Genomic DNA, 27,205 nt, shown 5'->3' on the forward strand with positions numbered 1-27,205 from the left:
AAGGTAAATAACATACACCAACTTTTCATTGAAATATATTATACATGGAAAAAAATAATACATATCAGTTCAATAGATGTTCATAACTAAACACACTTTTGTAACCAAATCCTTGATCAAGATACAGAACATTATCAGTTTCCTTACAAGGAGTGATGAATAGCTGGACTTCCAAGAACACAGATTAATTTAAGCTTGTATATTAATTTAAGCTTGGACCCATTTGACAAATGTACTCTTGCATCTAGTTTCTCTTTTGGTATGGTATTGGAGAGTGTGAACTTAAATAGTCTCTTTACTCATACCACTTTGGATGTTTCCATTATAAATTCACACTTCAGAGCATGTTTTTGTAAACATTCTATCATGTGTTGTTGTGACTTGCAGGCTTCTGTTGGCTGTGTACCAGGAGTGGAGCTTCTGGGTGGTAAAGTACATATTTCTTCAACTTTGGTCATGTGTCAGTCGTACCCATTTACCTTCATATTAGTAATGTGGCTGGTATTTCCTGACACTTCATCCCCGAGGGTTGTTTCAAAACTTTTTATTTTCTGCTCCTCTTATGTGAAACTGATTTTGTCACTTTTTTCCTCCGTAGTTCTGTATACTCACTAGGTTGTTGATGTTTTCCACTGGTCTGATTTCATACTTGATTTTTGTCAAACTATCTAGGGATCCTACTAATTATCGACTGAGACATAGTGAAAAGTAGCAACAAGTATAGCATTTTTATTTTTCTTAATTTCTAACTTTGCCTTATGTGTTGAAATGAAGATATGGACTAAATTCATCTTCATACATAGCTATTAACCCATTTGAATTGTGCTGCTTAAACAATGTAATATTTTGTTTAATCTTTTTCTAATTTTAATACAACCAGTCTTCTTTTTCTTATACAAATGTTTGATAGATCAGATAATTTTAATCTTAATTTTTCAGGCCATTTGTTTTAGGCATGTTTTCTTTAAACCACTTGGAGTTGGATTCTGCACTGTAAGTCTCCTTAGCAGGGACACTGAATTCAGTGAAGAAATTGTAAGTGAGACATTTCATGAGACCCTGGGCACCCACTTATGGCTCCAGACATGGAAGTCGGCCAAGGGACATGAGATGGCTCAGGTTTTCCCCAGGAAGGCATGCAGCTAGACCTCAGGGGCCCCACAGAGTTCATGAGCTATCTGAGAAAGTTTAAAAGGAAATTCTAACTTGACTGCAAATATGTGAACGTCTGATCATTTGATACCATACTAATGAATTCTTATTGTTGACACTGATTCTCACCAGACTTGACTTTTCTTTCTGGCGTACTTTATGGATTATTAAAGGCACATGATATTATTAGCAGGAGTAGACATTTCCTTCAGAGTTCTTGCCTTGATGAATGAGCATGTGCAGAGAAGTGGAATGGCTTTGATGAGACCCATAAGGGATAGGGAAAAAACCTTAGAGGTCTGTGATAGTCCAGGCTTCCTCAATTTTAAGGAATTATTATAAAAATGGACTGTAAGCTTCCTGAGAGCAGGGCCACGTCCTGTCCCATCTGTAACTCCAGGGCCCAAGGGTGTCTAGAATTTTGTAAGCTCATAATCATAGTTACTGGAAGATTTAAATGTAAAACATGGTTTTAGCATTTTCTGGTCATTTTTTAATACCAGGTTTTCTAAAACTATAAAAACTTAGAAAGAAGGCCACAGAGATTTAACTGGCATTGATTACACTCAGCAATTTAAGCTCAGATTTCTTTGTTTAATTTTGAAAGGGCCCAGGAACCAATATTCTCTAATATTTGTCTGTAGATTTAAGTTCTGCTTTCATGGTTAGCAAACCACCTTGGGAATACTTTCCTCAGTTGTCGAGTCTCTTTTAATCGCGTCTTGTTAGCCGCTCCTCCAGTGCTCCTTGTTGGCGACTCTGTCAGCGCTGTCTACTGTCCCTCGACTGCGCTCTCGTTGCGTGTCCAGCTGTCCTTGCACAGCTCCTGGATCAAGGCTGAGTGCGCTTCCAGACAGAGTCTGCCTCTCCAGGGGAGAATGGCTCCCATTGGATTAGTCTCGCAGTGGAAAGAGGAAACAGTTGCCAGCAATGAACAAGTGTTCTTGTCATGTTGTGAAGCCTTTGGGTCACTCATGTTCTGAGGCACGTGCCCAGCCCTCTGTGCCCAGTCAGAGAGCAGCCGAGAGAGCACTGGAGAAAGGCGCCTCATGCTGCCCACAGGGTTCTCCTGCCCCCCTGCTGAGCTGAGGGACTGGAACCTGCGTCTTAGGACTCCTCTCTGTAGCTGGAGCCAAGCTTGCTCTGTTTTCCACTCACCAGATGTTCATGCGCTGCCATGGGGCTTGCTTTTCTAGGTGATGGGGATAAAGGGCTCTCTGTCCTATAATGGGTAGCAAATAGCGAGACAGAGCAAGAGAGGAACTAGGGCCCTAGAGATGGAACATGTCGTGGGACAGCCGGGGCATCTGCTCTGTGGTGGGGGTCTGCCCACCTGGGTGCCATCCAGTCACCCATCACTGCTTGGCAGAACCAATCACTTGTAGCAATTCATTTTGGAAAATTTATCAAAGTGCTCTGAAATGACAACCTCTTTAAAACATCACATTGTCCTTTTTCTCAGCTTTTAAGCTTCTGTAGTTCATGGCATAGAAGTAGCCAGATTCAGAAGGTCATGAGCCTAAAGAACATGTTGCCCATGTCACCGTCTGATGCTCCAGAGCCAATGGAAAGGTGCTTGAGAAGGGCTCAAGAAGAGCCGTCCCTCCATCTGCCAGAGGCCTCTGCTGTACATGTGGCTTACCGGTGAGGAGCAGGACTGCGGGACGTGAGGTGTCACACAGCAGCTGTATGGCTCCCCTTCTCTTCAGATCTTATCGGGGTGGAAGAAGGCAGTGTCTGGAGAGCATAGAGGGAGCATATGTTTGAAGGAGACTGCTCACACTCAGGAGATGGAACAAGTACATGGACTAAGAGTCGACTGCATTCCTGTGACAGAGACTCACAGTTACAAGGCTTTGCAAGAGGAAAATTGACTTTTGTCTCTGTGTACTGCATGAAAATCGGAGACCCTCTGTGTTATTTACTGTGAATATTTTTGGAGAGAACCTGCCTAATTCTCAACAACTTTATTGTTTGTTTCTTCCTGCTTCGGGTGGTGGGCTCCAAGTAGTCAGGTGCATATAACATAACTCCATCCTCTCTAGAAAGCCGTGGTTGCTTGGTTCTGAGAGAAAGTTTGACCCAAGCAGAACCATCCACACTCCTCATGGGGCTTTGCAGCAGATGTTGCAGGAACATGCTGGCCTATCACTGCAGATGAGAGGAGGTGGGCAGCTCTATTCCACTCTGCATGGAACTGCTCTGTGGAGAGGGGAGAGAAAGAATAGCCGTCAGAGATGAGAGCTGAGAGGGAGAGGCTCCTGCCTGGGTTGGGAGTAGTGTTCCAGTTTCTCAAGCCAGTCCTTGAGGCCAGACTGCATGTCTGACCCTGCACACTGACCAGAATGTCCGCTCCTTGGCTTAGTCATCTTCTGTGCACCTGGAGACCTGACACATGCAGCACTCATGCGTGCGATCACCTCGTACAGCTCTTACTCCAAGGGAGGGCCCATGGCTCACAGCTGACTTACCTGTCATCTTCACAGAGAAGCCAGGTGCTGCCATCTGATTCCCAGGGCTGTGAATACCCACCCGAGGGCCCCACACACGGTCTGGTGCCCAGAGGGGTATGGAATGCTCTCTGTAGGATGCTGTGTTCCGGCTTTGGTCTGGTGTGCTGTCCATGCAAGTGAAACAACCTGGCAGGACGTACAGATTTGGAAGACGGTGCAGGTCACTGGAGCCCTAGCTCCTGTAGCTCGGCAGCTGAGTGGGAACTCTTCCTGATCGACCAGGGTTCCTCTCAGGCCTGGGTGATGGGACCAGGATTGGCTCACCCCATGTGTCTGAGACAGCCAGAGAACAGCTGGCTGACTCATGGGACAGTCTTTAGCCAGTCCCTGGATTCACGTGTTGCTGCTGCTCAGTTGCTTTTGGAACAGAAAAGGTATTTGTGGACTTTGACCCACATCCCCATTTCTCATAAAAACTTGAATTTCTAGGATAAGTTTGACAGATTTTTGTTTTTAATTTTCATAAAACAGTTATCAAAAGTAACATTTTTGGTGGGTGTAATTACTGTACTAAAAAACCCAAACTACTGGGCAGCACCTGGATTCAGGGAACTGAATGTGTAACTCCTCCAAGACGGGCAAGCAGAGAGCTTAAAGATCTCTGAAAGTAGATTCTTGGGGATTTAGTTGAGGGGGCTCAGATAAGCTTTCAGGCACGTCATGTGAGTCCAGTCACCTGTGCTGTCCATATCTCTGTGCATACCATTTTGTCAAAGATCAAGATCTAACTTGCATTTCTGATTTCCTCAGGAGAATGGGATGCAGCAGAAAATTATAGTAATCATGTGGGTTAGCTTTTTGTTGCTATGACCAAAATACTTGAAAAGAACAACCTAGAAGAGGAATCGGAGGGTTCCCTCCATGGTCGGCCCGCTCCGAGGCAGAGACATCATGGTGGGAAGGCATGTCCGAGGAGAGCGGATCACGGCAGCCAGGAAGCAGAGGTGGGGAGAGGGCGAGGGACAAGATGAATCCCCCAGGGCATTCCCGTGGTGACTCCTTCCTCCAGATGTCCACCTCCCAGGAGTTCATTCAGCTCGCAGTGGACTAACCCATCTGATGCGTTGATGATGGCAGGGTCAGGGCCCTGATGACCATTGCCCAGCAGCCCCAGCTCTGAACCTTACAGCACTGGGACCCTGCTCTCAATACACGAGCTTTTCAGGGGCACTCCAGATCCAGACCACAGTGTCAGGAAATCTGCAAGGCACAGTGTGGCACTCCACCCATGCTGTTCTCTGTGGGCACAGGGAATATTGTTTCCCACCTGTCCTAGCTGAGGACCAGAATGATTTTGGTGGCCAACTTGATGGAGGGATGCCTAGGTGATTGGTAAAGCATACACCTGGGTGTGTCAGTGAGGATGTTCCCTAAGAAGATGGGCCTGTGGGTCTGTGAGCTGATGGGAAGCAGAGTAGTTCTTACCCTGAAAGTGGGTGGCACCATCCAACAGGTAGGGGCCCAGGTGTAATGGCAAAGCAAAAGGGACAAGCTCGCTCTCGCCGCTCTGGCACTTTTCCAGTAGGTGTGTTTCTCTGCAGCTGTCACCTGAAGACTCAGGTTCTTCAGCCTTCAAATGCAGACTTGCACCATGACTCTCCAAGGCCTTTCAGGCCTTCATCCTCAGGCTGAGTCATTGGCCTGTCATTCTGAGGCTACTGGGTTTTGGACTGAGCACTACTGGTTTCCTTGGCTCCCCAGCCTGCAGATGCCCATTGTGTAACTACTAGTCTCTGATCCTGCGAGACAGTGTAATAAAATGCCTCTTAAAGTTAATTGTGTGTGTGTGTGTGTGTGTGTGTGTGTGTGTGTGTTTTCCCCTTGGGAAAACCCTAAGAAGGACATGGAGACTCCGAGAGGTGATTGGCCAGCTTTATTGGCAAAATGAGGTGGAACTGTGATGTGCCTCGGTGTCCATCAGACATGGAGCCTTGAGGTTTCAGAAAGGTGTCTCCAGAGTCCTCCATGGCTAACATTTTGGGTATTGAGGCTGAAGGAAGAGTCAAGGAGGACGTTGCTAAAACTTGATTCAATGAAGTACGAAATAGAGCAGCTGAAAGCAATTTAGGACATACCGTATCCTGCAAGTATATTTGCTATAACATTTAAAGTTTAACACATTACTTTTTTGATGAATAAAGATGTCAAAAAGGCATGAAAGAGGGCTTGCTGGTGATACACCTGGCTGGTATGTTAGCCTGGCTCTGAGCAGCTCTCAGGCAGCCCTTTCTTCCCATCCACTGCTCTGGCCCAGACCTGGAAGCCAAACCAGCGCCAACTTTGAGATGTATTTAAGGCAGAACTTTAATTTTTCTGTGCTAATTCACAAACCACAATTTTAAGAAAACAGTAGACTCGGGCCATTGGCACCATGGCTTTTTATGTCTTCATAGATTCAACTTTGAAGAGTCAGTATTGGAAAAAATGTGGCCAAGTAGAGGTGAAATACGTGACTGATGGCCAGAAGCTGGAGGGTTACCTGGGAACTGCACATCGACCTGCTGTTCAGCTTCTGTTCTGAGACTCTGGCACACCCAGTGGAGAGGGACATGGGCCAAGGTCAAGACAGCAGTTGGGGGTCTTGGAAAGACAGGTGTGCAGTTTGACAGCTGCTGACCTAGTAGTGCACAAGCACATGCCAAGGGCAGGCATGGTGAGGGGTCGTGTTTGAAGGAATTTGAGAACTCAATGCACAGCATCATGATATTCGTTGGAAATAGAAATGAACTTTTCAACTGCTTTGAAATTGATCCACCTAGGTTTCATTGAAATTCTCTTTACACTCAGAAATTACTATATCCTCACCAGGAGTGGTGGTATATGCCCATGACCTCAGCTACTAGGGAGGCTGAGGCAGGAGGACTACAAGTTTGAGGCCAGCTTGGGCAACTGAGTGAGGCTCACTGGTAGAATGCTTGCTGAGTGTGAAGGGGGCCCTGGGGTCTCTTCTCAGTACCATATACACACAAAAAGAATATCAGACCGTGTGTGGAACAAATGGGCCACATGTCACATAAGTGTAGGTGAAAATAAAGCTGATATTTGGTAACGTAGCTACTTTCTGACTGCTCAGGATGTGGCAGGTGCTATTTTAAACCCTTGTGTGTATGAACTCATGTTGCTGAGTTCATTGTCACACACTGCCATTGTCCCCATTTTTCAGAAAAGGAGACTGAGTGTGGTGGTGATGCACAGCTTGCCTGAGCTGGCAGACCTGGCAGGCAGAGCCAGCAGCCTCCATCTCGTCAGCTGTCTGTCTCCAGAGCACAGGTGTCAGACCCTGCCCTGCACTGCCTCTCAGCCAAAGAGCATAGAGCACCCAGAGGGTTGTGACAGCTACACGCAGAAGGGGAAGCAGGACACGCCAGGAAAAGGATGCGTTCCCAGGAGAGTCTCTCAAGGTCTCAGTGGTCAGGTGTTCTAGGCTGCGTAGTCCTATGGCGCCCTATGACAGAAGTACTGTCAACTGAAGGTGCAGGTGTGGGGAAACGACCTCGGGTGGCCACTCGGGGCCGTGTGCCAGGGCAGCTTGCCCATCTTCCTCTTTTAGAAAAGTTATACCAATGTTATGAACTCCAGTTGCCTGAGGCCCAAGAGAATGAATTTTGATAGGTAATTTTCTCCAAAATAATGAGAGTTTTTAATATCATCAGAGCAAGAAACACCAGGTCAGGGGCCAGCATTTCAATTTTCAAGTTCCAGGACATTTGCTCATTTATGTGTTTTTCTGAAGAAATCAGGAAAGGTGTTGAAGAACATTTCTGAACTGTCATAAAAAGTTGTAGAAAGGTGGCTGCTGAGAAATGGGCACCGGGAGCTCGCGCGCACCCAGAGAGCTGTGCAGACACCGTGTGGGGCGCAGGATGAGCCTGGGACTGGGGCCGCCAAGGCTCTGCTCTGCTTTCTTTTATGTTGTTAACCATGGCAAGGTCACCAAGAGAAGGCACTGCTATTCTGAAGTGATTTCCGGGCTGTGTTTTCAGTCCTCGGTGAGGTTTGGGAACCTGTTGCCTGGGTGGAGAAGAGCCCCTGGGGACTTTGTGTAAACCAGGGGAAGCGAATGGGAGGAGAGGGGGGTGCTCACCCCAGAAGCCAAACAAAAAGCTGAAGGGTTGGCCCTGGGGTGAAGCCTGAGCTCGAACCTTCAGAGGAAGGAGCCAGGCCGCAGTGCAGCAGGCAGTCCTGGAGGGAGCACGGGCTGCAGCGTTCTGGTGCCCTCAGCAGTACACACCGGGTCGGGGCCTGGTTTCCTGTGGGCAGCTGCCTTGCGTCTAGGGGAACTGCTGACCAGATTCTGTTGCTTCCTCATGCACCGGTGGACACTGCTGCTTCAGTGGGGCGAGAAAGGGTGACTCAGAGCTTGTGGTCTGGTCGCCCACTTGTAGACTTCTAGGGGAAAACTTGTACATGCATAGACTCTTGGCATTGATTTTTGGAGTGCATAGGAAGAATTAGTGGAATCCCACTTTTTGTCACCGGAATCCTAAGGACAGTGGAGTATTATGGAAGATCTTGTCTAGTAAACTTTACCACTACCCTCAAGGGCAGGGTGCTGGCAGACTTCCTAGAAAAGTAAAATTAGGATTTGATGCTTCACATCAAGACAAACTAATGCCCATTTGGTAGCGAAGCGTCCCCTTTCTTCTCCTCCAAGGTTTGACGAAGGTGCTGTGGATGGTGTGAGGCTGGAGGGTCTCCTCTGGCATCATGGTTTCTCATTTGGGACCTCACAGAGTTATTGTCTCCTACCTGTTTTGTGTTGCAGTGCTGGTCCAATTCCACTCCTGTTTGTGGCCTCCTAGTCCATCCTGTTTTTTTGCCTCCATGTTCCTCATGATAGCACGTTTTTGTGAAGTTTGAGTCATACTTGCCCACATCCTTAATTCTCTTCTGAAGTCAGAAACAATTCAGGGGTGGGATACTGGAGACAAGTATGAATAGTGATGAATAGTGAATAGTGATGAAGTGGAGGAGACTGGCTTTGACAGGCAGCTGCCCTGGGCTCCTTTGTACTTCTCTTGAGCCTGCAGTGCCCAGGAAGGGAGAGCTTAGATTTGCACAGCTGGTGCTCCTGCCCCCAGGGGCTGCCTCACACCTGTGATCCCAAGGGGCGGAGAAAGTGAGAGTTTTCACACTCTGACAGGTGAGCAAAGGATGGGCCCAGGGAAAGGGATGAGAAGGTGGAGGTCCTCTAGTGGAAGCTTCCCAATGGAGCAGGAGGCCAGCAGACACTGTCAAGTCTGCACCCATGTGAGAAAAAGGCTATGTCTGTTACCCCAAAAGTCTTCAGTTTACCCTGAAATAATCTTCATTTGAAGATTGTTTTGAGCTCATTATACCTTATAAGGAAAAAAGTCAGGCCTTGTGCATTTCCAAGCCACTGGCCCTTTTGATTCAAGTCAAAGGTCAAAGTGAGAGCAACACAGCAAAGCCATGGACTTTTCTAGAAGGTGATATTGGAGCCTTACCCTGGACCCCAGAACATTTCACTCTCTCATATCCCCCATTTCTCTCTAAGTTTTAATTATTTTTCAAGTATAGGCAATGTTAAAATTTCTAAATTTGAGGGGACTAAATAGAAAAATGACCCTGATAGTTGAATATTGCTAGTTTATACCTGAACTTAGTGTTTGACAGGTGTTTCTCATGTCTTAATGTAACTTCTCACAGTAAGTTATCAAGTTATATAGTTACACTGGGTTACATTTAAGTTTTCCTTAAAGTGTTCAACAGAAAGTTCAGAGATGAAAGTTCTTCAGGAACCTTGATAAAAATTGCTTTCAGGTTAAAACTCTTGGGCTAAATGCAGTAGTGCAGAGGGCCTTACTCAGCCATTTTTCAGTGTGGAGCAGATTGTGGCTCCCAGAGTGGTTTCCCCATTGGGTTTGGTCTCAAATAGGAGAGAAGAGCTTCCTTAGAGGAAAGCGCCCAGCCTCCCGGGGGCACAAAAGGGCATGAGCCCACCCGCTACCTGCTAATAACTGCCTTAAATGTTGCTGCTCCAGGCACTCCCGAACCACACCCCGTCTCTGCCATGACTTCTGTTGATTGGAGTAGTATTTTAAACATTGTTCTCAAGACATTAGATCAGCTGTAGTAAATGTATGGTACTAATAAAATTTGGTTAAAGATGGGGAAACAGAGCTGGAAACATGTACCAGGCAAGTGCTCCACCACTGGGCTGTGGCTCAGTGGTGGATCACTTGCCTGGTACATGTGAGGCCCTGAGTTCCATCCTCAGCACCCATAAAAATAAATAAATAAAATAAAGGCATTGTATCCATCTACAACTACAAAATCATTTTTTAAAAAAAAAAAGGGATGGGGAAAAGATCGCAATGAAAGGTCTCATGCACATTGAAAGCCGTGCAGTCAGTCTTGGCCGGCTGACCGGCCGGCTGGCCTGCCTGCCTGCCTTCCAGATCAGGGATTGAACCCAGGGCACTTTGCCACTGATCTACACCCACAGCCCTTTTTCATTTTGAGATAGGGTTTTACTAAAATGCCCAGACTTGCCATCCTCCTGCCTCAGCCTCCTGAGTGGCTGGCATTACAGGTACGTGCCACCACTCCGGGTTAGGCTGTGTCTCTAGAAGTCATTTTGGTTAAACAATAGTCTCCTCATCTATAAGAATCCCAGTAGAGACCCCATCTCATTTTAACACCTAATGTGGCTATTCTTCTTCTTAGCAGTTGGTCTGCTTTTACTGCCTAAGCCCTATCATTGCTGACCTAAGCTTTCCTCCTTAGTTTGGTTACTAAAAAGTTAAAGTGAAATTTGTGAGCTGCCTTTGGCACAGACTTAAATCATTACAGAGAAGAAATTCTTTCCTAAAATGTTTTATTTCCAACCTCTCAGATTTGCAAAAGAGCAGAAGTAATACAACAATGAACGTGCCTTGCCTTTTACCTGCCATCGCCAGTTGTTAGAACCTTGTCCCTTTTGTGGTCCGTCCTGTATGCCCCAGGTGAACCCCCACATACTTCTTTCTGTACCTTTTGCAGACGAGCTGTAGATCTCACAGTGCTTTATTCTGCCTAGTTCTATATACACCCTCTAGTGCAAGTTTGTTTCACTACATACCCATAAGCCCTTGATGTGCCAGATAATGCTACAAGTAACTCAGTAAGACCATCTACCCATGGTGTTAGATTAAACCACCAGTTTTCCAGAACATACATTTGGCTTTCAAGTCTCTTTAGTCTCCATTGAGGCAGGGAATTTTCCTAGTCTCTTTAGTTTACTTCTCAAGGACATTGACTTTCCTGGAGCACACGTAAGATGTCTTGTGCATGGAGCCCTTTCCTCATTTCTCTCAGTGCTCCTCATGATTTAGCTGAAGTTAAACATTTTTAGCAAAAACACCAGATAGGTGATGTTCTCACTGCATCCCATCTGCACTTGCAAAATTTCAGGTTGGTATCCTATTGCTAGTGCTGTTCCATCAGCTGGTGACAGCGTTAGCCGTCACGTTTCCCACTGAAGAGATAGTCTCTGTGGAACTCTGGGGTATGTGTGAGGAGACGCTCTTAGACTAGAGTGCCATTTTGAACCCACGCCTGGTTCACTGTTTCCTGTACCCTTGTTTGTTCACTGACCCCACAGTTTATCACACACTGCTGCCACATTGTGTGTGAGCTTGTCAGGCAAGTCAGATAGTTTCTGGAAAAGCAGAAATAAGCTATGCATTTTACAAATACCTCCTCACAAGAGCACCTCGGAAAATCATTATTGGAGTTATTTGGTTCTGATTTAAATGTGCATATGTAATAAAACTCTTTCCCCATGTAACCAATTGGCCCCAGTGTGTACATATATAATGAATTGATTTTCTTTGCTACAATTCAAATCTATATGACTTTGTTCTTCTCTGGTTCCAGGACCATCTGTGTCCACGTGAGCTTAATGACCGATCATCTGCAAGATGATGACCATGGAAGCAGAGAGAAAGATGACAGCACAGACACTTCTGACCCAAAGCCACCTAGAGGAACGGGAGCCAGAGTGCTGGAGCACACGTGTTCTCAGGGGCTTGAGGATCCGGGCTCTCTGGGTGAGGATGGCTGCCCGGGCCCCGGTCCACTTGCCGGGCCCCTGTAGGCGGTACTGGTATGGGGTGCAGGGCCCATAGAAAACCTCCCTGGCCAGCTTGGCATCCCAGAGAAAGAGGGAGAGCAGGTTGGGTTTGACGCCTAGCTCAGAAGCAATCTCATCCATGTAGTCGATGTAGTACACTCGAGATGCATCTCTGGGGCTGTCCACAAACCTGGAATAAGAAGGACAATGTTGGAAGCCCTATGTCATATTTGAGTCCATATTGTCCCCCAAGTTTCCAGGGAACTTCTTTTCTGCTTATTTCTTAAAACACTTTTCTTAAATTTCTTAATGCATGTTTCCATGTATTGATTCTGTATAGTAACTATATCCTTGAGCACTGAACAACTGCAAACTGTTTCAGACTTTGGACATTAAAAACTATGCTGGTAGCCAGGTGTGGTGGTGCATGCCTGTAATCCAAGCAGCTCAGGAGGCTGAGGCTGGAGGTCATGAGTTCAAAGCCAGCCCCAGCAATTTAGTGAGGCCCTAAGCAACTCAGTGAGACCCTGTCTTCAAATAAAATCCAAAAAAAGGGCTGGGGATGTGGCTCAATGGTTAGGTGCCCCTGGGATCAATTCCTAGTAGCAAAAACCAAAACCAACCAAAAAACTATGCTGGTAAGGTATTCTTGGGGATATGTGATAAAAACTATTAAAGACTATTTTAAAAGTACCAAAACTTTTCAAATTTTGGAGGATATTAATTTCTATTGAAGAAACAAATCATAAAAATGTGAATTAATCATCTAGTCAAATTTTTTAGTCTATATATCAAATCTAAAAACATATAAATATCTATTATAACTGACAAAATAGTAAAAAATCAAGTTCTGATTACAAATGAAAATACAGGAAGCTATAACCAAAATCCAGAAAGGAAATTCATTTTTTTCAGCAATGAAAATAAAAACAACCAACAATAGACTCAAGTAGACAAAAATGGCATTTACATGTCCTGTTTAGTTGTGTGGCCTGTACTGTGGGTCTAGTTAGGTAATGGTAAGAAGGGCACCTGATCATCTCCAAAGTTCCCCGAGTGAGCATAGGTTAATTGCAAAGCACTCAAAGTAGTCTTTACCACACTGAAGTAAGTACGCCTGTTTCTGAGCTACTCTCTCTCTCTCTCTCTTTTAATATATTTAGTTGTCAATGAACCTTAATTTAATTTATTTATTTATATGTGGTGCTGAAAATCGAACCCAGTGCCTCACATGTGTCAGGCAAACGCCCTACCACTGAGCCACAACCGCAGTCCCGCTGAACTACTCTTTATTGTGTCTTGAGGAGTGTGTTGAGTTTTCTGTATTCTGAACAGATTATTTCTCCTTTGTTTTTCTGACTTGCTTCTGGCAGTGAACACAGGCTGGTCTGGCATGTTCTGGTCTTCACTGTAGAGGCCTCTCACTGCAGGGACTGGAGATCCTGTGTGTTCACCAGTGAGACTGGTGTTCTAGCCAGGCACTTTCCACACCTGTCCCCATGTGTGTAGTCACCATAATGTCACAGAGCTAGAATTGTCTTAGGGGTCTTGTTAAGGCGCCTTGTTCAAAAACAAAGGTCAAATAGGACCTGCTGAACGAGTTTGGTGTCCTTTAGCCAGGGATTGTGTGCTTACTCTTTGGCCATTCTCATTTTCCTTCTGTTGATCTCAGCCAGCATGTCAGTCTCTGAGGGCAATTTTTTCAATCCTAAGAAAAAGCAAGAGAGAAATGTAAGGAGGGCTGGGAGACGAGTAAACAGAGAGGTTTTCTAAGAGGAGAGTTGTCATAATCGGGTCATAGGGAACCCCTGTGAACTTCCCTCCTGGCATTCTCAGGAGCGGGATGGATGGAGTCAGCTTTCCCCAGGAGACGCAGGCTGTTGAGTGGTTCTCAGTTGCAATACACAGTGAAAGTTCTTGAATGCTAAGAATTCCCCCAAACATGTGGCTTGTGGCTGACACATGATGTTTGCACAGATTTATGAGCAAAAGTCTGAGGTTTGCATCCATGTGTGTGGGGTCCTCGATGCAGGGAAGTTAGGGTAAGCATCACCGTCATCTTTGTCATTTCTTTAAGGTGGGTATGTTGAAGACCCTCTCCACTACTTTGAGATTGACAGAGCATCTTGTCAACTGCAGTTGCCTGGCGTGCCACAGAGCACCAGAGCTCCTCCCCATCCCGGTGCAGCCCTTCACGGGCTCTTTGGTCTCACCACTACTCATCTCCCAGCCTCTATGGGATCGCCTCGGAGGTGCCTCTCATGAGAGAGCTTCCATGGGTGTCTTTCTGGCTCTGATTTATTTTGCTCAAGACTACTTCCTTATCCTGGTATTGTAAGCAGTGCTGTGATAAACACAGGAATGCAGGGGTCTTTTTGACACGTTGATTTCATTTCCTTGAAGGATATATACCCAGTAGTGAGATTGCTGGGTTACTTTTATCTTCCAGAGGTCCTCAAACTCTACTGTGACTAGCTTCTGAGGCAGGTCTGTCTAAAAAGATCCTTACCTTGGGCTCAGGTCTGAGTCCCCAGAGGCATTGGAAAAATGTCACCTCTTATGTGTATTCACAAACATACACTGATGCAAAATCTCCCAGGACAAACAGTAGCTGCTGCATTTTATAAGGAAACAAGTGGCTAAAGTGAAAGGTGGTGTGTGTGCGTGTATACGTCGGGGAGAGGAGGCGTGGGAAAGTGCAGGTCAGGTCAGGTCAGGAGGAGACAGGGAATGGGGACAGCACAGGAGAAGCAGGTGCGCTGACTTCTAAACTACATGCTTTGCGCCTCGTCAGGGTCACAGGGACAGCAGGTCAGGTTGCGCTCAGGCACTGAAGGGAGCCACTAAAGCAAGCAGCTCAACCCAGGGCAGGCAGACCCAGGGACCTGTAGGCTCCCCCACTCGCAGTCTGGGCTCTGTGCTCCCCCTGCCTCCTCTAAGGGAACCCTGCAGGCATTGGCCTGCAGTCACCCCGTTCCTTCATATTCACTGCTGGGTCCCACCAACTCTAAAGACTGAGTCCTACTGTGCGTCCGGTCTGCGGTGACCTGCACACAAAGTACAGGCTTCCCTCCTCCACCCTCTGCCAGGAAGTGTAAGTGGTAAGTCTTTGAACATCTCTCAGAAGAACGAGGGGCCACCCAGGCCTGGCTGTCCTAGGTTCCAGACAGGAAACAACACTGGGTTCCCAGCACCAGAGCAGCGTCAGGTGGTATAAACTGGATGCCAGTCAGGTTAGAGCCATGGGGTGTCTGCCATCATGTACGGGTGTCTTGTGTGTGCCTCCCTGCTCCCTGGGTGGACAGCTGGAGACCCAGGTCAAGAAGCATCCTGTGAAAGGCAGGTGGTAGGTACCAAGGCCAGCTCCCATGCACGTCCAGGAAGAGCAAGGCTGCTAGCCACATGGTTCTGGAACCCCGTTTACCTGGGTTCTCTCCAAACACTCGGGTGCCACAGACGTAGCACAGACGTGTGATCTCCTCATGAGTACCTCGAAATGTCCTACAACACAGACTTTAGAGGATGCAGCGTACGCGCATGAGCAGACTTGGGAAATGGATGGGCATCTCTCATTACATGTGCATGACTTGTAGGACATCAGTTTCCCTCCTAGGTATGTCCCCAAGAGATGCACATGCTCAGCTAATCACAGGTGTTAAGCTGTTGATGGCATCATTGTTTCTAGTCATCCTCAGTGGCCATCGGCATGGCATGGACAAGTTGTGGGTATATGTGTCCAGATCACACATCCGTGACTTCAGGAAATGAGGTTAGACAGAGAAGGATCACAGGCCACCTGGATGCACAGGCTTTTTCCTGCCTCATGCAGTGAAAAGCAGGCACTAGATAGCTTCCTGACTCACCTAACTGGCAAGTGTATGGCTCAGAAGGCAGAGGACTCAGTGAGGGCAGCCACTCTGTATGCCCATGGTGACCCTTCAGGGAAGACATGTCCTGAGAAGATGGAACCCTGACTTCTCATTCTTCGGAGCATGGGGAAGATATCAAAGTTATTTGGAGATGTGAGGGAAGGGGCCACATGTGATTCAGCCAGCCTCTCTGACTCTCAGAAGCTGTCATGCCACTCTGCCAGTGGAGCCTGGTTTCTGTCTGGCCCCAGGGTTGTTGGGTTCAGAGGTATCAACCTGGGTAAGGACTTGGGAAGTGAGCCAGAATACGAGCCACGTATTTGGAGTTTACCTGAAACATAAAGTGACTTCCCTAACTTTCTGCACTGTTCACAGGTGGCTTCTCCCTTGCTGGCCTTCTGCCCTGGCCAATTTCTGCTTCCATAATGCTCTCCCTTAAATTAACTTCTACTGAAAAGAACTAAGTGAATGGATACCCAGTCCTTAATTGTAGCCTGATGACAGTTTTACATGTTTTCTATTGTTATTATTTGGTTACTTTCCTCTTAACAGAATTTTCTTAGAAAATCAAACTGAAACTTCCAGAGAGTCCAAAAGCCATGAATCTCTAATGGTGAAATCTCAGGTGCTGTGGTAAAAGGTAAATTGGACAGAAGAGCTCCGGGTGCCTTGCCATTCATGTGTAATCAGGAACCCCGTGTGCTCACGTAGAAGAGCGGGCCTACCTTGGAACACGCGTACAACCCATCGGCTCTGGAGTTCTGCTGTGGGGATGAGGGCCCCCACGGGCTGCAGGAGGCCAATGAAAGCCAGTGTTGGCTTCTCCAGCTGAGGAGGGAAGACAAACTTATACATGGAATGCTGGCTGTCCAGGATTGCTAAGTCATCCTCCAAGAAAGGGAAAGAGAAGGTGTATCCTGTGGCAAAGAGGACAGTGTCAACCTTCTCTTCAGTGCCATCCTCAAAGATGGCGGACGTCTCGGTGAACTCCTTCACGTTTGGTTTCATCAGCACTCTTCCAGTGATTATGCGATTTGGCAGGTCGTCACTGAAGGTAGACTGATGGCTGAGAAATCTGCATTATAGGGAATGTAATATGAAGAAGTGTGCATGAATTTTGTTTATAAAAAAGTTGTGGTAAATGATCTCAAATGCACCATAGTATCTGGTTTTTTAAATTGATATCTCTAGAAAGGTAAGGAAATATAGTTTCTTGGTTAAGAACTTGGTTTTAGACACAGAATTTTGCCTCTGCATTGATCGTGTCACTTACCAGCTGTGAAATCTTGGAAAAGGCAGGAAACATTTTATCTTTGGTTTCCTAATCTATAATTAGAATGATGGCTCAACAACCAGATGAGATTGTGCTAAGTATGTGATAATAAACATGAACTCTATTTATATGTTTATCAGGAATAAAATCCTTCAATTTTAACTTATCTTGATACCAAGTAAGGATTTGCATGAATTCATCATTAATCTTTATCAGTGATCTACAAAGAGCTACTGAAGGACTTGAACAGTGAATCTTTGAAAACAGAAAGATGGTGGAAGAGTGAGCCAACACTAGTTTGCTCCTCCATAGGATGGAAATAAAACCACAGCTGTTACTCTCCTGGAGGTGAGGGACTGTGTCTGAGCACTGAAGTTGATACCACACATTAAAAACAAAACAAAGCAAAAAACTTGGTGGGTTCAGAGACTAGAGAGAGTAACGAAGCACCAGAAATAGAATGTGTTCGCCGGGGGCTCTGGCAGCAGCTTGGTTTTGGGGAAGAAGGTTCTTCTGAGAGGATGAAGGTGAAAGAGGAGGAGTCACAACCTGGTGTAGAAGATAGTAGAAGGCTGGTGTAGAAGGCTGTCCCAGGCAAACTAAAGATTTAAAGAAGCAGGTCTCCTGGAATCTGAGAAACTGCAGCTTCAGGGCAGGACTCCTTGCATCTCTCAGCAAACCCTCAGAGGTTATAGCTGGGAACCACTGTGAGGTCCTATTGTTTGGGACTAAACTATTGTGGGAACCAGGAAACTTGGCATAATCACCTCTTTGGATCCCGTGGACACTTGGGTACGCTGACTCTGCAGGCTGCTGAGAGCCATAGCGGAGTCAGAGAGGTGCATGAGAGGTGACCAGCAAGCCATTGAGATGATAATGGTTATGTTAGGCTGTGTATTCAATTGTATATTAGACCCCTGCTGTCTGCCTCAGCCTGCTACTGTGGAGTTCTCCCGGGGATTCCCGGAGAGTTCCCATTGGTTGGGGAAGTGTGGGGAGGAGGGATTTCCGGTTGGTGTGTGGTGTGTCCCGGGAGAAGTCCACGTGCGTGTGTGGCTTTCGTTCATGGGACTGCGGAGAAAAAAGGAGTTCCTGTTTTAAACCTACAAGGCTGTGTGGTGGCTCGGCTATTTTGTGCCCAGCCAGACTGTGGCAGCAGGCAGTGGCCCTAGAGACAGTCATGGCTTGGGAAGTGCCTCTGACACAAGTCTGCTGAGGAGTTTACGCTGGGTGGGGAAGTGGTTTACAGTGGGAAGGGAGTGGAGGGGACAGAGGTTCAGTGATCCTGCCCTGTGACACAAAGTGATTTGTCACTTATTTTGTGTGGGAGGCAGCGTTCAAAGGTGCAATCCCAGCACAAAACTAGGTGGTCCAGTTGCTCCTCCCACCTCAGAGGTATTCTGGGATGTGCTGCACCTTGGACATTTGTCACATCCCTGGACATTCAGTCTACATTCTCTTGGGAGTGACTGTATCTCCTAGTGCTAGCCACACTCCACCAAACCACTCAGTGAGAGGGGCTTGCTGTGGCTCTGACGTGTGCCATGCCCCTAGTTACACAGTCTAAAGTCACTGGAGAGAACCTGCTCTTGGCATGGTCAACATGCCCTTAACATTTTCAGTGAGAAATGTACAATGCAGTCTGCTCTTTGACCAACTTGTTTTGTGAGACCTGAGAGGAATTCCAGCAAGCAGCAGCTGTGACCCACTCCCTGTCCCTCCCTCACCTGTTGAATTCCAACCTTTGCCATCTGGAGACCATGTTTCCAACACCTCAGCTAGGAGGAATTGTTTACTTATTTTTTCCTCCATAAATGTCAGCAGATTTCTCAGTAGAAATTATAAAGGTAAGGAGGATGTCAAAGGGTGTTTCAAGAAAATAATTGCCAACTTAGATTACTATACTCAGCTAAGACATCCTCCAGAATAGAGGAAGTAATTAAGTCCTTAGAGAAGCTCGAGGTAAGGCAACTTGTGACCAGTCAACCAGCTTTACAGAAGGTACTTAAGGAAATCATACACCCTGAAGAGGAAGAACAGTAAACAATGATGAAGGCAGAGAAGAAAAGTAAAGTTCACTGAAAGAACAGATTAGCAAAGGAGAATTAGTAAAGAATCAAACAGTACCAATGCACAAAAACTTGAAGCTCCAAGAAGAATAAGAGATGAAGAAATGAACATAGGATATTTAAAACACCCAGAAGAAAAATAATCACACGATAGGAACAAATATATACCTTTCAAAAATAACCCTGGATGGGCTTGGGGTGTGGCTTAGCGTTAGAGCACTTGCCTAGCAGGTCTGAGGCTCTGGGCTCAATCCTCAGCACTACATAAAAATAAAGTCTATCTATAACTGAAAAAAAAAGACCTTCCTGAATATAAATGGTCTTAATTCTCCAATTAAAATATGCAGACTGTGTGATTAGATTAAAAAAGAAAAGCCTGTATCTTCTTTCTGCAAGAAACTCACCTCATCAGCAAAAAAGTTCACACCTTGAAAATAATGATGGAGAATGGTATTCCAAGAAAATGTACTCTAAAAGGAACCACCCTACTCATATCTGACAAAACAGGCTTTAAGCTACTACATATTGATAAGGGGAGCAGTTCATCAAGAAGATATAACAGTTATAAACATATGTTGGGGCTTCCAATCTTATCAAACAAAGACTATTAACAATAAAGGGAGAGAGACAGGGACCAAGACAATAAGAACAGGGTGAATCCAACACCCCTCTCTCACCCATAGATCATCAAGACCAAATCAAACCAAAACAAAACCTCAACACACCCCCCCAAAAAAACAATACTGCAAATGTACATCTAAGTTATACTATAAATCAAATGGACTTAACAGACATCTACAGAAAATTCCATTGAACATCAGCAGAATATACATTTTTTTGTCAACTCATGAAACATTTTTCAAAACAGATTATATATTAGGCCATAGGAAAGTCTTATCCAAACAAAGAATTGAAACAAATTTGCATACCTTATCAAATCATAATGTAATGAAACTAGAAATCAATGACAAGAGAAACTGCAGAAATTATACAAACACATGGACTTGGAATAATACACTTTTGAACAAATAATGAATCACTAAAAAAAATCATTTAAGATTCCTAGAACTGAATGAAAACACAACCCATAGTAGAAACTGTGGATCCAGCAGAACAGCACAAAGAGGAGGTTGGAGCCATGAGAGCGTGCATTAAAAATACCTCCAATAGAAACCTCAGGATGCATCTCAAGGTCTTAGAAAAAGAGCAAACTAAATTCACAATCAGTAGAAGGAAATCAATCATAAAGATCATGGAAGAAATAAATAGAATAGGGACTAAAAGAACAACAGAAAGGATCAGTGAAACAAAGAATTCTTTGAAAAGGTCAACAAAATTGACAAACCCTTAATTAGCCAGAGAGAAGAACTTCCAAAACAAAATTAGAGGTGAAAAGAGGACATTGCAACAGATAACTACTGAAATTCAAATGTTACCAGGGAAAATTTGAGTAGTGATATGTCAATAAATTAGAAAATCTCAAAAAAATGCACACATTTCTGGGCACATAAGACCTTCCAAAATTGAACAAAGAAGATGTAAAGACTTAAATGATCAATAAGAAACATTGAGATTGAAGCAGTGATAAAAAGTCTTCTAACAAGCTGAGGACTGGAGGGACTCACTGTGAATTCCACCAAATTTTTAAAGAAGAACTAATGCAGTGCTCCTCAAAGTGTTCCTAAGACACAGAGGGAAGGACCTCTTCCAATTCTGCAAAGCCAGGATTATCCTAGTGTGAAAAGCTGATAAAGACACAACAAAAAGAAAAAGAGAGCAAAGTGTAAACCAGCATCCTTGTTGAACTCAGATGAAAAGATCCTCAATGAAATGCTGCAAAGTGAAGTCAGCGGCACGTCAAAAAGATCTCCATCACAGTCAAGTTGGTTTCGTTCCAGGGATGCAAGGCTCGCTCTATATATACAAACTGAAAATGTAATAGGGAATCAAAGCAGAGTCAAAATAAAACTGAAGAATCTTCAGAAGCAGGAAAAGCCTTGGATAAACTTAATATTCCTTTAGGATAAAGTCCTGAACAAATTAGGTATGGAGGATCCCACTGCAATGTGACAGACCTTACATGACAAATGGGAAGAGTGGAAGCCTCTCATCTGAAGCCAGGAGCTACCCAAGGGTGTGCGTTCTCACCCCTCTTACTCATCAGTACATGAAATTCTAGCCTCTGAAACGAGGTAAGAGAAAGAGACTAAAGGTAAGTATGGGGAAGGGGGAAGCCACACTGTCCTGGATCACGCCCCCAGGAGCCCCTGAGCCTCCTCTGCAAGACACTTAGAACCAGAGCAGCGGGACCCAGAAGCCACGTGTGAAACCCAGGAGCCTTTCTGTATGTCAGTAGTGAGATCTCTAAGAACCAATGCCATTCACAACAGCCTCAAAAAAAAAAAAAAAAAAAAAATTCTAGAACCCAACCCAACAAAACGTAAAGACCTCTACAAAATGACCCAAACTGAAGAAAGAGGCTGAAGGAGATGGTAGAAAGTGAAAAGGCCTCCCATGTTCATGGAGTGAGACGATCTTGTTAAAGTGTCCCACCCCAAAATGATCTACAGATTCAGTGCAGTTCCCATCAAAATACCAGTGACATTATTCACAGAACTAGAAAGAACATCCTAAATTCAAACCCAAGCACAAAAGACCCTGAACAGCCAAAATAGTCCTGAGCCAAAACATCCAGGCTGGACACGTCACAACATCTTAGTTGAAAGTCCACTACAAGCTGAATACCAATGTCAACTGGCACTATTCAAACCAACCAAGTAATGGAACCAGATTGGGAGCCTGGAGGTAGATAAATGGACCAAGAATATGTGGTCCATTTATATAATGGAGTATTACTCAGTCATGAGGAAGAATGAAATCATGTCATTGTCAGAAAATGGATGGCACAGAAGGACATCATGTTAAGCAAAAATATGCCAACAACAACCAAAAAAACAACAACCCAAGAATTGCATATTTTCTTTCATACACATAAACTGGAAAAAAAAGGTGAGGGAAGGGAAAGGGAACGATGGGAAGGGGAGAGATGTAGGTAAGATAGGGTGGTAGGGAGGGGAGCCACAGTCAACGATAAGACGTGCCTGTGTGCAGATCGCACAGAGAGATGCACGTCTGCAGGATTCCTGTGGGTTAAAGACAAGAAAGAAATGAGAATACAGATAAAAGAGTAAGCATATTTGTACGTACTCTTTTATATATATCCTTTCCTAAGACTTGCTGCCAAATGAACAAAAAAGAAAAAAAAAAACCCAGAAAAACTGTGTGGCCAAAACCAAAAACCAAAGCTACTCAAACAGTGTGAGCCTCGAGGGGAGAGTGGGGCTCAGAGACAGCCAACGCTTGGAAACTGCAACAGGAGGTTTGAGCTGCGTCCTTTGCTGTCACTACCCTCTTCTACATCCTGAAAAGCCCGTGTTTTGGAAGAAGCTGGAATCGCACACCCACCTCTTGAGTCTAGTCCTGAGCTACATGATTTTTTCCTGCACATACTTGTGAGAACTGATTCTCTGCTGCTGCTGCCTGCTTGACCTAGTTGAAGTCTTTATAATCTTTTACTTGACTATTTTTTAATTCAGGAACCTGTAGGGGAGGAGGGGAGAGGAGCAGGAATGGAGACAGGGACAACACCAAGCTCCTGGGTCAGGTGGGGGAGGGACCAAAGGCCACAGAGGAGGAGTGGCCCCAGAGGGGAAGAGCCAGCGAGTGTGGCCAGCGGGGAGGGCCGGTCCTGGTCAGAACTGCTGGGGTGAGATGTCCCAAGCAAGAGGGTCCTGGGACATCCGGGGTACTGCACGTCTGGGTGGTGAGTTCTAGGGTGGCCATGGTCATGGGTCCTAGAGGAGCAGGACAGAGGCCACAGCAGTGAGGAGGGCCAGGGGTGGCTGGGCCTGAGTATGGGGCCTGTCCATGTGGATGGTGGACCTGTCCTGGTGGACGTCAGCCTGAGGGTCGCCGTGGATCTTGTTTAGAACTCAGAGAGTGAAGGGGCATGTGCTGTGAAGGGTGGCATGGCAGGTGGCACAGGTCTCATGAGACCAGCTGAGCTCCCTGCGCCCCCCTCCTTGGCTTTGCTGTGGCAGCCCAGAGGAAGGAGCAGGAATGACCAAAGGAGTAAAAAGTCCTGACAGGTGTCAGCATGGGGGTGCCCTGCTCCTGTACCTCTGGGGCCACCGACACTGCTGAGCTGCCTGGCCGTCCCAGCCCAGGTGCACGTACCTGTGTGCAGCCTGCAGCCCGTAGTTGGCGTGGTTGAACCTTGCGTTCAGTTTCTTCTCTGCCCACCTGTTGATGAGGAATGAGGGCAGTAGTTTTTGGAGTGCCCTATTGTACCGGGTGAAGAGGACGGTGTCCATGGGGTTGCCGTCATCCCACACCCGGTTCCAAATCCACGCGCCTCGTCTCGTGCTGAGGAAAACCTGCGAGAGAGGAGAAGCCGCCCAGTAACAACTCTGTCTTCTCACCTTGATGCCAGAATGAGGGTAAAATGCCAACCTGCTCAGCAACACGACTGATCTCGCCAGCCACATCTGCTCCAGAGTTCCCGATGCCAATCACAACCACTCTCTTCCCCGCAAAAGTGTCTGGATGCTTGTACTCCCAGCTGTGCAGGTACCTGCCCCGGAACTTCTGGATGCCTGGGAGGAGAGGAGCAACCCACGTCAGCAGCACAGACTGGAACAAGGTCTGGCACAATGTGCTTCCAAGCTGAGGCTGTGTCTCTTCCACCCCCTTTGCTGCTGTGGGACAGGCACTGCTGAAATGACAGAACGAGGCTGTGCAGGGAACAAAAGGTCCAACGGTAGTGTGGATACGGCTGAGACCCAAATCCAGCAGACGAATATCCCTTAAGACCCAACCTGAAGCTTTTTCACTGTGCTCACTGGTGCTACCTTAGGATGTTCTTGTCTTTTTCTGATTCTCCACTGATATACGAGGAACTGCTCTTCACTTCTTGTAACACTGAGAAGGAATTGTGCACAAAGGTCCTTACCAGGTGAGCGTGCAGAGTGCTGTCCAAGGAAGCTGACCGCAGCTTTAGAGGTTAGAGTGGTCAGCAGAATACTGTGTGGAAGTTTTAATGATATATTTATTTAACTAGCATAATCTAACAGGCTAGTGTATAATCAGCCCACAGAGGTACTCCTGAGGCTTTTACCCACTTTGCCATGTGTTTACAATGTGTATATTGTAAACGAGTGTGTGTGTCACATTTCAGTAACTCCAGAGACAGGTGCCCGTCAGCAGCTCTGTTGATTAGGACAAAGGCGAATGAGTAGTTTCAGAGGTTCTTGACAATTTTGATTGTATTCCACAAATATCACAGACATTGCTACAGGTGTATGTTTTACCCGTCTTCACTCAGCCCTCCCTCCCTTCTCTTTGGGGACTGTCAAGATCTCCTCGTTATTCATGTGTCTGCTTTGGTCTTTCTCCCTGTCAAACCATCTTCCCACCACTGCAAGACAGACCTGTGTAAGTGCAAATGCATCAGGTAGCAGTCCCCCCAAGTGCACACACACACACACACACACACACAAAATGCACTCACATGCACAGACACGTGCACACTCACACACACTTGCACACACTCACACACATGTGCACACTCACACATGCACACACTCACACACACACACACACACACACTCTCACACACTGCACTGGTCGCTCACTGACGCCCGCCTGCCTCTCCTGCCCACACACCTGCTCCTCCCACAGCAAGGGTGTGTTCTCCTGGCCAGGCCACACTCCTTTGCTCACTTGCTTCTTCTTCCTGGAAGGCCAGACCCCTGCCTGGGCTGCCTGGGGAAGGCTGGGCTTCCAGGTCCAGGGGTACCTCTGTCATCTGAGTGCTCCACTCTGCACCCCACTGTGCCAGGAAAACACTTCTGTCTGTGCCCATGCTAGCGTGGGCACGGAGATTCTTGGATCCAAAGATCTGTCCCTCACACTCATCAGTTAAATACCTGCAAACTCCTGTAAGGGCAAATGCTTCTCAGTGTAATGGCCGCTGCAGATCATGACCCCGTCGAAGATGTAGGATTGCTGCTTCCCATCAGCTTCTACCACAACATCCCACTGGCCAGAGGATGAAAAATCAGGGCGCTTCCTCACACTGCACACCTTCGCCTGGGAAGCAAGGGCCAAGGCAGCCTTAGTGCTAGAGCACTGCTCATCTCCATTCCCCAGAGAACTCTGGGTTCACAAAAAAGTGGGCGGTGGCTTCTCTCTCCATCGCTCCTGGGATTTTATGATTTTATGCACAACAACCTCCTAGAATTGTTTGTTCCCTGGGATCGAGGTACATTGGACAACATAACACATAAAATTCCATTCCTAAACCTGTATTCTCTGTCTAATAAAATTAACTGAAACCTCAGCTCAGGGAGCAATGCAGAGACAGTGTACCTTGGAGGGGACCTAAGTTGGAAATGTCTTCACTAACGTAGAGAATGTGCCGAGACACCAGGTCTCTCTAGAACTGTGGTGGGCATGCACACTGGACGGGCAACTCTGCCTCTCTGGCTGGTGAAGAATTTGCAAGGACCCACGTGGAGGTGCTGAGCAGGGTTTGCCTTCCTTACCAGGAACTCGATGTGTTGCATGAGGCCAAAGTGCCTGGCGTACATCCTGAGATACTCCATCATTTTGGAATTGTGCATGTAGTTGGGAAAATGGTCAGGGACGGGGTAGTCGCTGAAGGCTGTCATCTCCTTGGAGGTGTTGCAGGTCAAGGATTTGTATATCCCAGCTCGTCCAGTGTCGGGGGTCTCCTGTGGGAAGCAAACCGGCCATGGCCTTGAGTGTTCAGGCACACAGTGGGGAACGAGAGGGGGTCGTCAGCCTCTGGGTTTGGGACTCGTGGTCCTTGTGGGTTTCTGCAATGGAGCTGAGCAGGAAGGAGGTGCTGGAGTCAGCCCATGTGGAGATGAGCCGAGTAGGATCCTCTTCATGATGATGGACCCTAAGTGTGCCCTGATCGCCTCCCTACAGGAGAATGTCCAGACAGATCAGAAAACCCAGGAAGGACGGGGGGAGGAGGAGAAGAGGGAAAGGGATGTATCAGGAATGAACTGGAGCAAATTACATACTTTATACCTATGGATATGTCTCTATGAACCCACTATTATTTGTAAATATAACACCCGAATAAAAACATTAAAAGTAATCAAAACACGACACAAGAAACAAATTCTAAACCAACCAAAAAGGAAGAAACATAAAACCGAGTGGTGAAGAGAAGTCTCCCAAGGAGAAATTCAGCCTCGCAGCTGGAGGAACATGGATTAGGAGGAGGCCCTGGAAATAGGTACCACATAACCCGGGAGGAAGCAGTCATGAACACGTGGTGTGTCAACTCACGAACTGACACACCAGGTGAAATCAGGCAGGGCCAGGAAGGGGGACACTGTGTGAAGACTCTGTGCCACGTGCTTAAAGTCTCGCTGTTGTTCAGAAGCACGAGCTGCCTCTGCCCATCATGGAGGGTCCCTAGTGAACACACTGCTTTCAACTGCATCCAACCCGCCCACAGAGCAGCGAGAAGGTGACCCGTGGTGTGCAGGGAAGGGCCAGGGTCTGCATGCAGGTGACCTCCGTCCTGTCCCCAAGTCTGCCAAGCAGAACGACAAGTCAGTTTTATGTGCAGAAGCCCAAGTGCTCCTGGGGGCTGTCAGGGAAATGCAGGAAAGAGGTTCCTGCCAGCCTCGGGAGCTTCAGCTTCGTCTCAGTGTAGACATTGCCACTTATAAGGGACACCAAGGAGTGAAGGAGGAATTGCTCAGAGTGGACAGAGTTCTGGTTCCTGTCAGAGAGGAGGCATCTCGTCACAGACACAGCTGGCACTTCACGGAAGGAGCCCAGAATTACCTCGTATCTCCACAGTCCTCCAATGTCGCTGCCTTTTTCAAAACATGTGGGCTCCAGTCCCTCTTCCAGGCAGCTCTTAATGGCCCCTAATCCGCTGACCCCGGCGCCAATCACTGCAATTTTTTTTGCTTTCATGGTCTCTGAAATGAAGGAGAATTCTTTCAGTTCTGTTGTCCCAGAGGGAAGGCCCTCCAGGAGGGCCCGTCCTGTCTGGGGTGGCCCTGTGAGCCGCTGTGCTGCTGACTCCTGTCCTAACCCAGTGTGGCCTTGGGTGCCAAGGCCTGTGCTCCGAAGCCAGTCCACCCTCCTTGCTGGCCAGCCGTCTCTGGGCTTCCAGGCTCCTCCCAACCTCCAGAGGAGCC

At 46.7% G+C, this 27,205-nt stretch overlaps 1 protein-coding gene across 1 annotated transcript; it reads right to left on the reverse strand.

Moving 5' to 3' along the window:
- Positions 1-11,568: 11,568 nt before the first annotated feature.
- On the reverse strand, positions 11,569-26,978 carry LOC143379228 (flavin-containing monooxygenase 5-like). Its single transcript, XM_076831684.2, has 8 exons — positions 26,844-26,978; positions 25,559-25,747; positions 24,941-25,103; positions 23,466-23,608; positions 23,190-23,389; positions 16,337-16,686; positions 13,378-13,450; positions 11,569-11,932 (listed from the first exon to the last, which is right to left on the reverse strand). Exons 1-8 carry the CDS (start codon positions 26,976-26,978, stop codon positions 11,569-11,571), a joined length of 1,617 nt encoding a protein of 538 aa, XP_076687799.1.
- Positions 26,979-27,205: the final 227 nt, after the last annotated feature.

Source organism: Callospermophilus lateralis, chromosome 13 (assembly GCF_048772815.1).
Source record: "Callospermophilus lateralis isolate mCalLat2 chromosome 13, mCalLat2.hap1, whole genome shotgun sequence".
NCBI classification, from domain to species: domain Eukaryota; kingdom Metazoa; phylum Chordata; class Mammalia; order Rodentia; family Sciuridae; genus Callospermophilus; species Callospermophilus lateralis.

What these genes read in the sequence shown, in the direction of transcription:
- LOC143379228 (XM_076831684.2), bottom strand. Translation starts at nt 26,978, where the DNA reads ATGAAAGCAAAAAAAATTGCAGTGATTGGCGCCGGGGTCAGCGGATTA. An exon ending in GAGGACTGTGGAGATACGAG is followed by an intron (nt 25,748 to 26,843) that starts GTAATTCTGGGC and finishes TGCTTCCCACAG; the next exon opens with GAGACCCCCGACACTGGACG. An exon ending in TGCAACACATCGAGTTCCTG is followed by an intron (nt 25,104 to 25,558) that starts GTAAGGAAGGCA and finishes CTTGCTTCCCAG; the next exon opens with GCGAAGGTGTGCAGTGTGAG.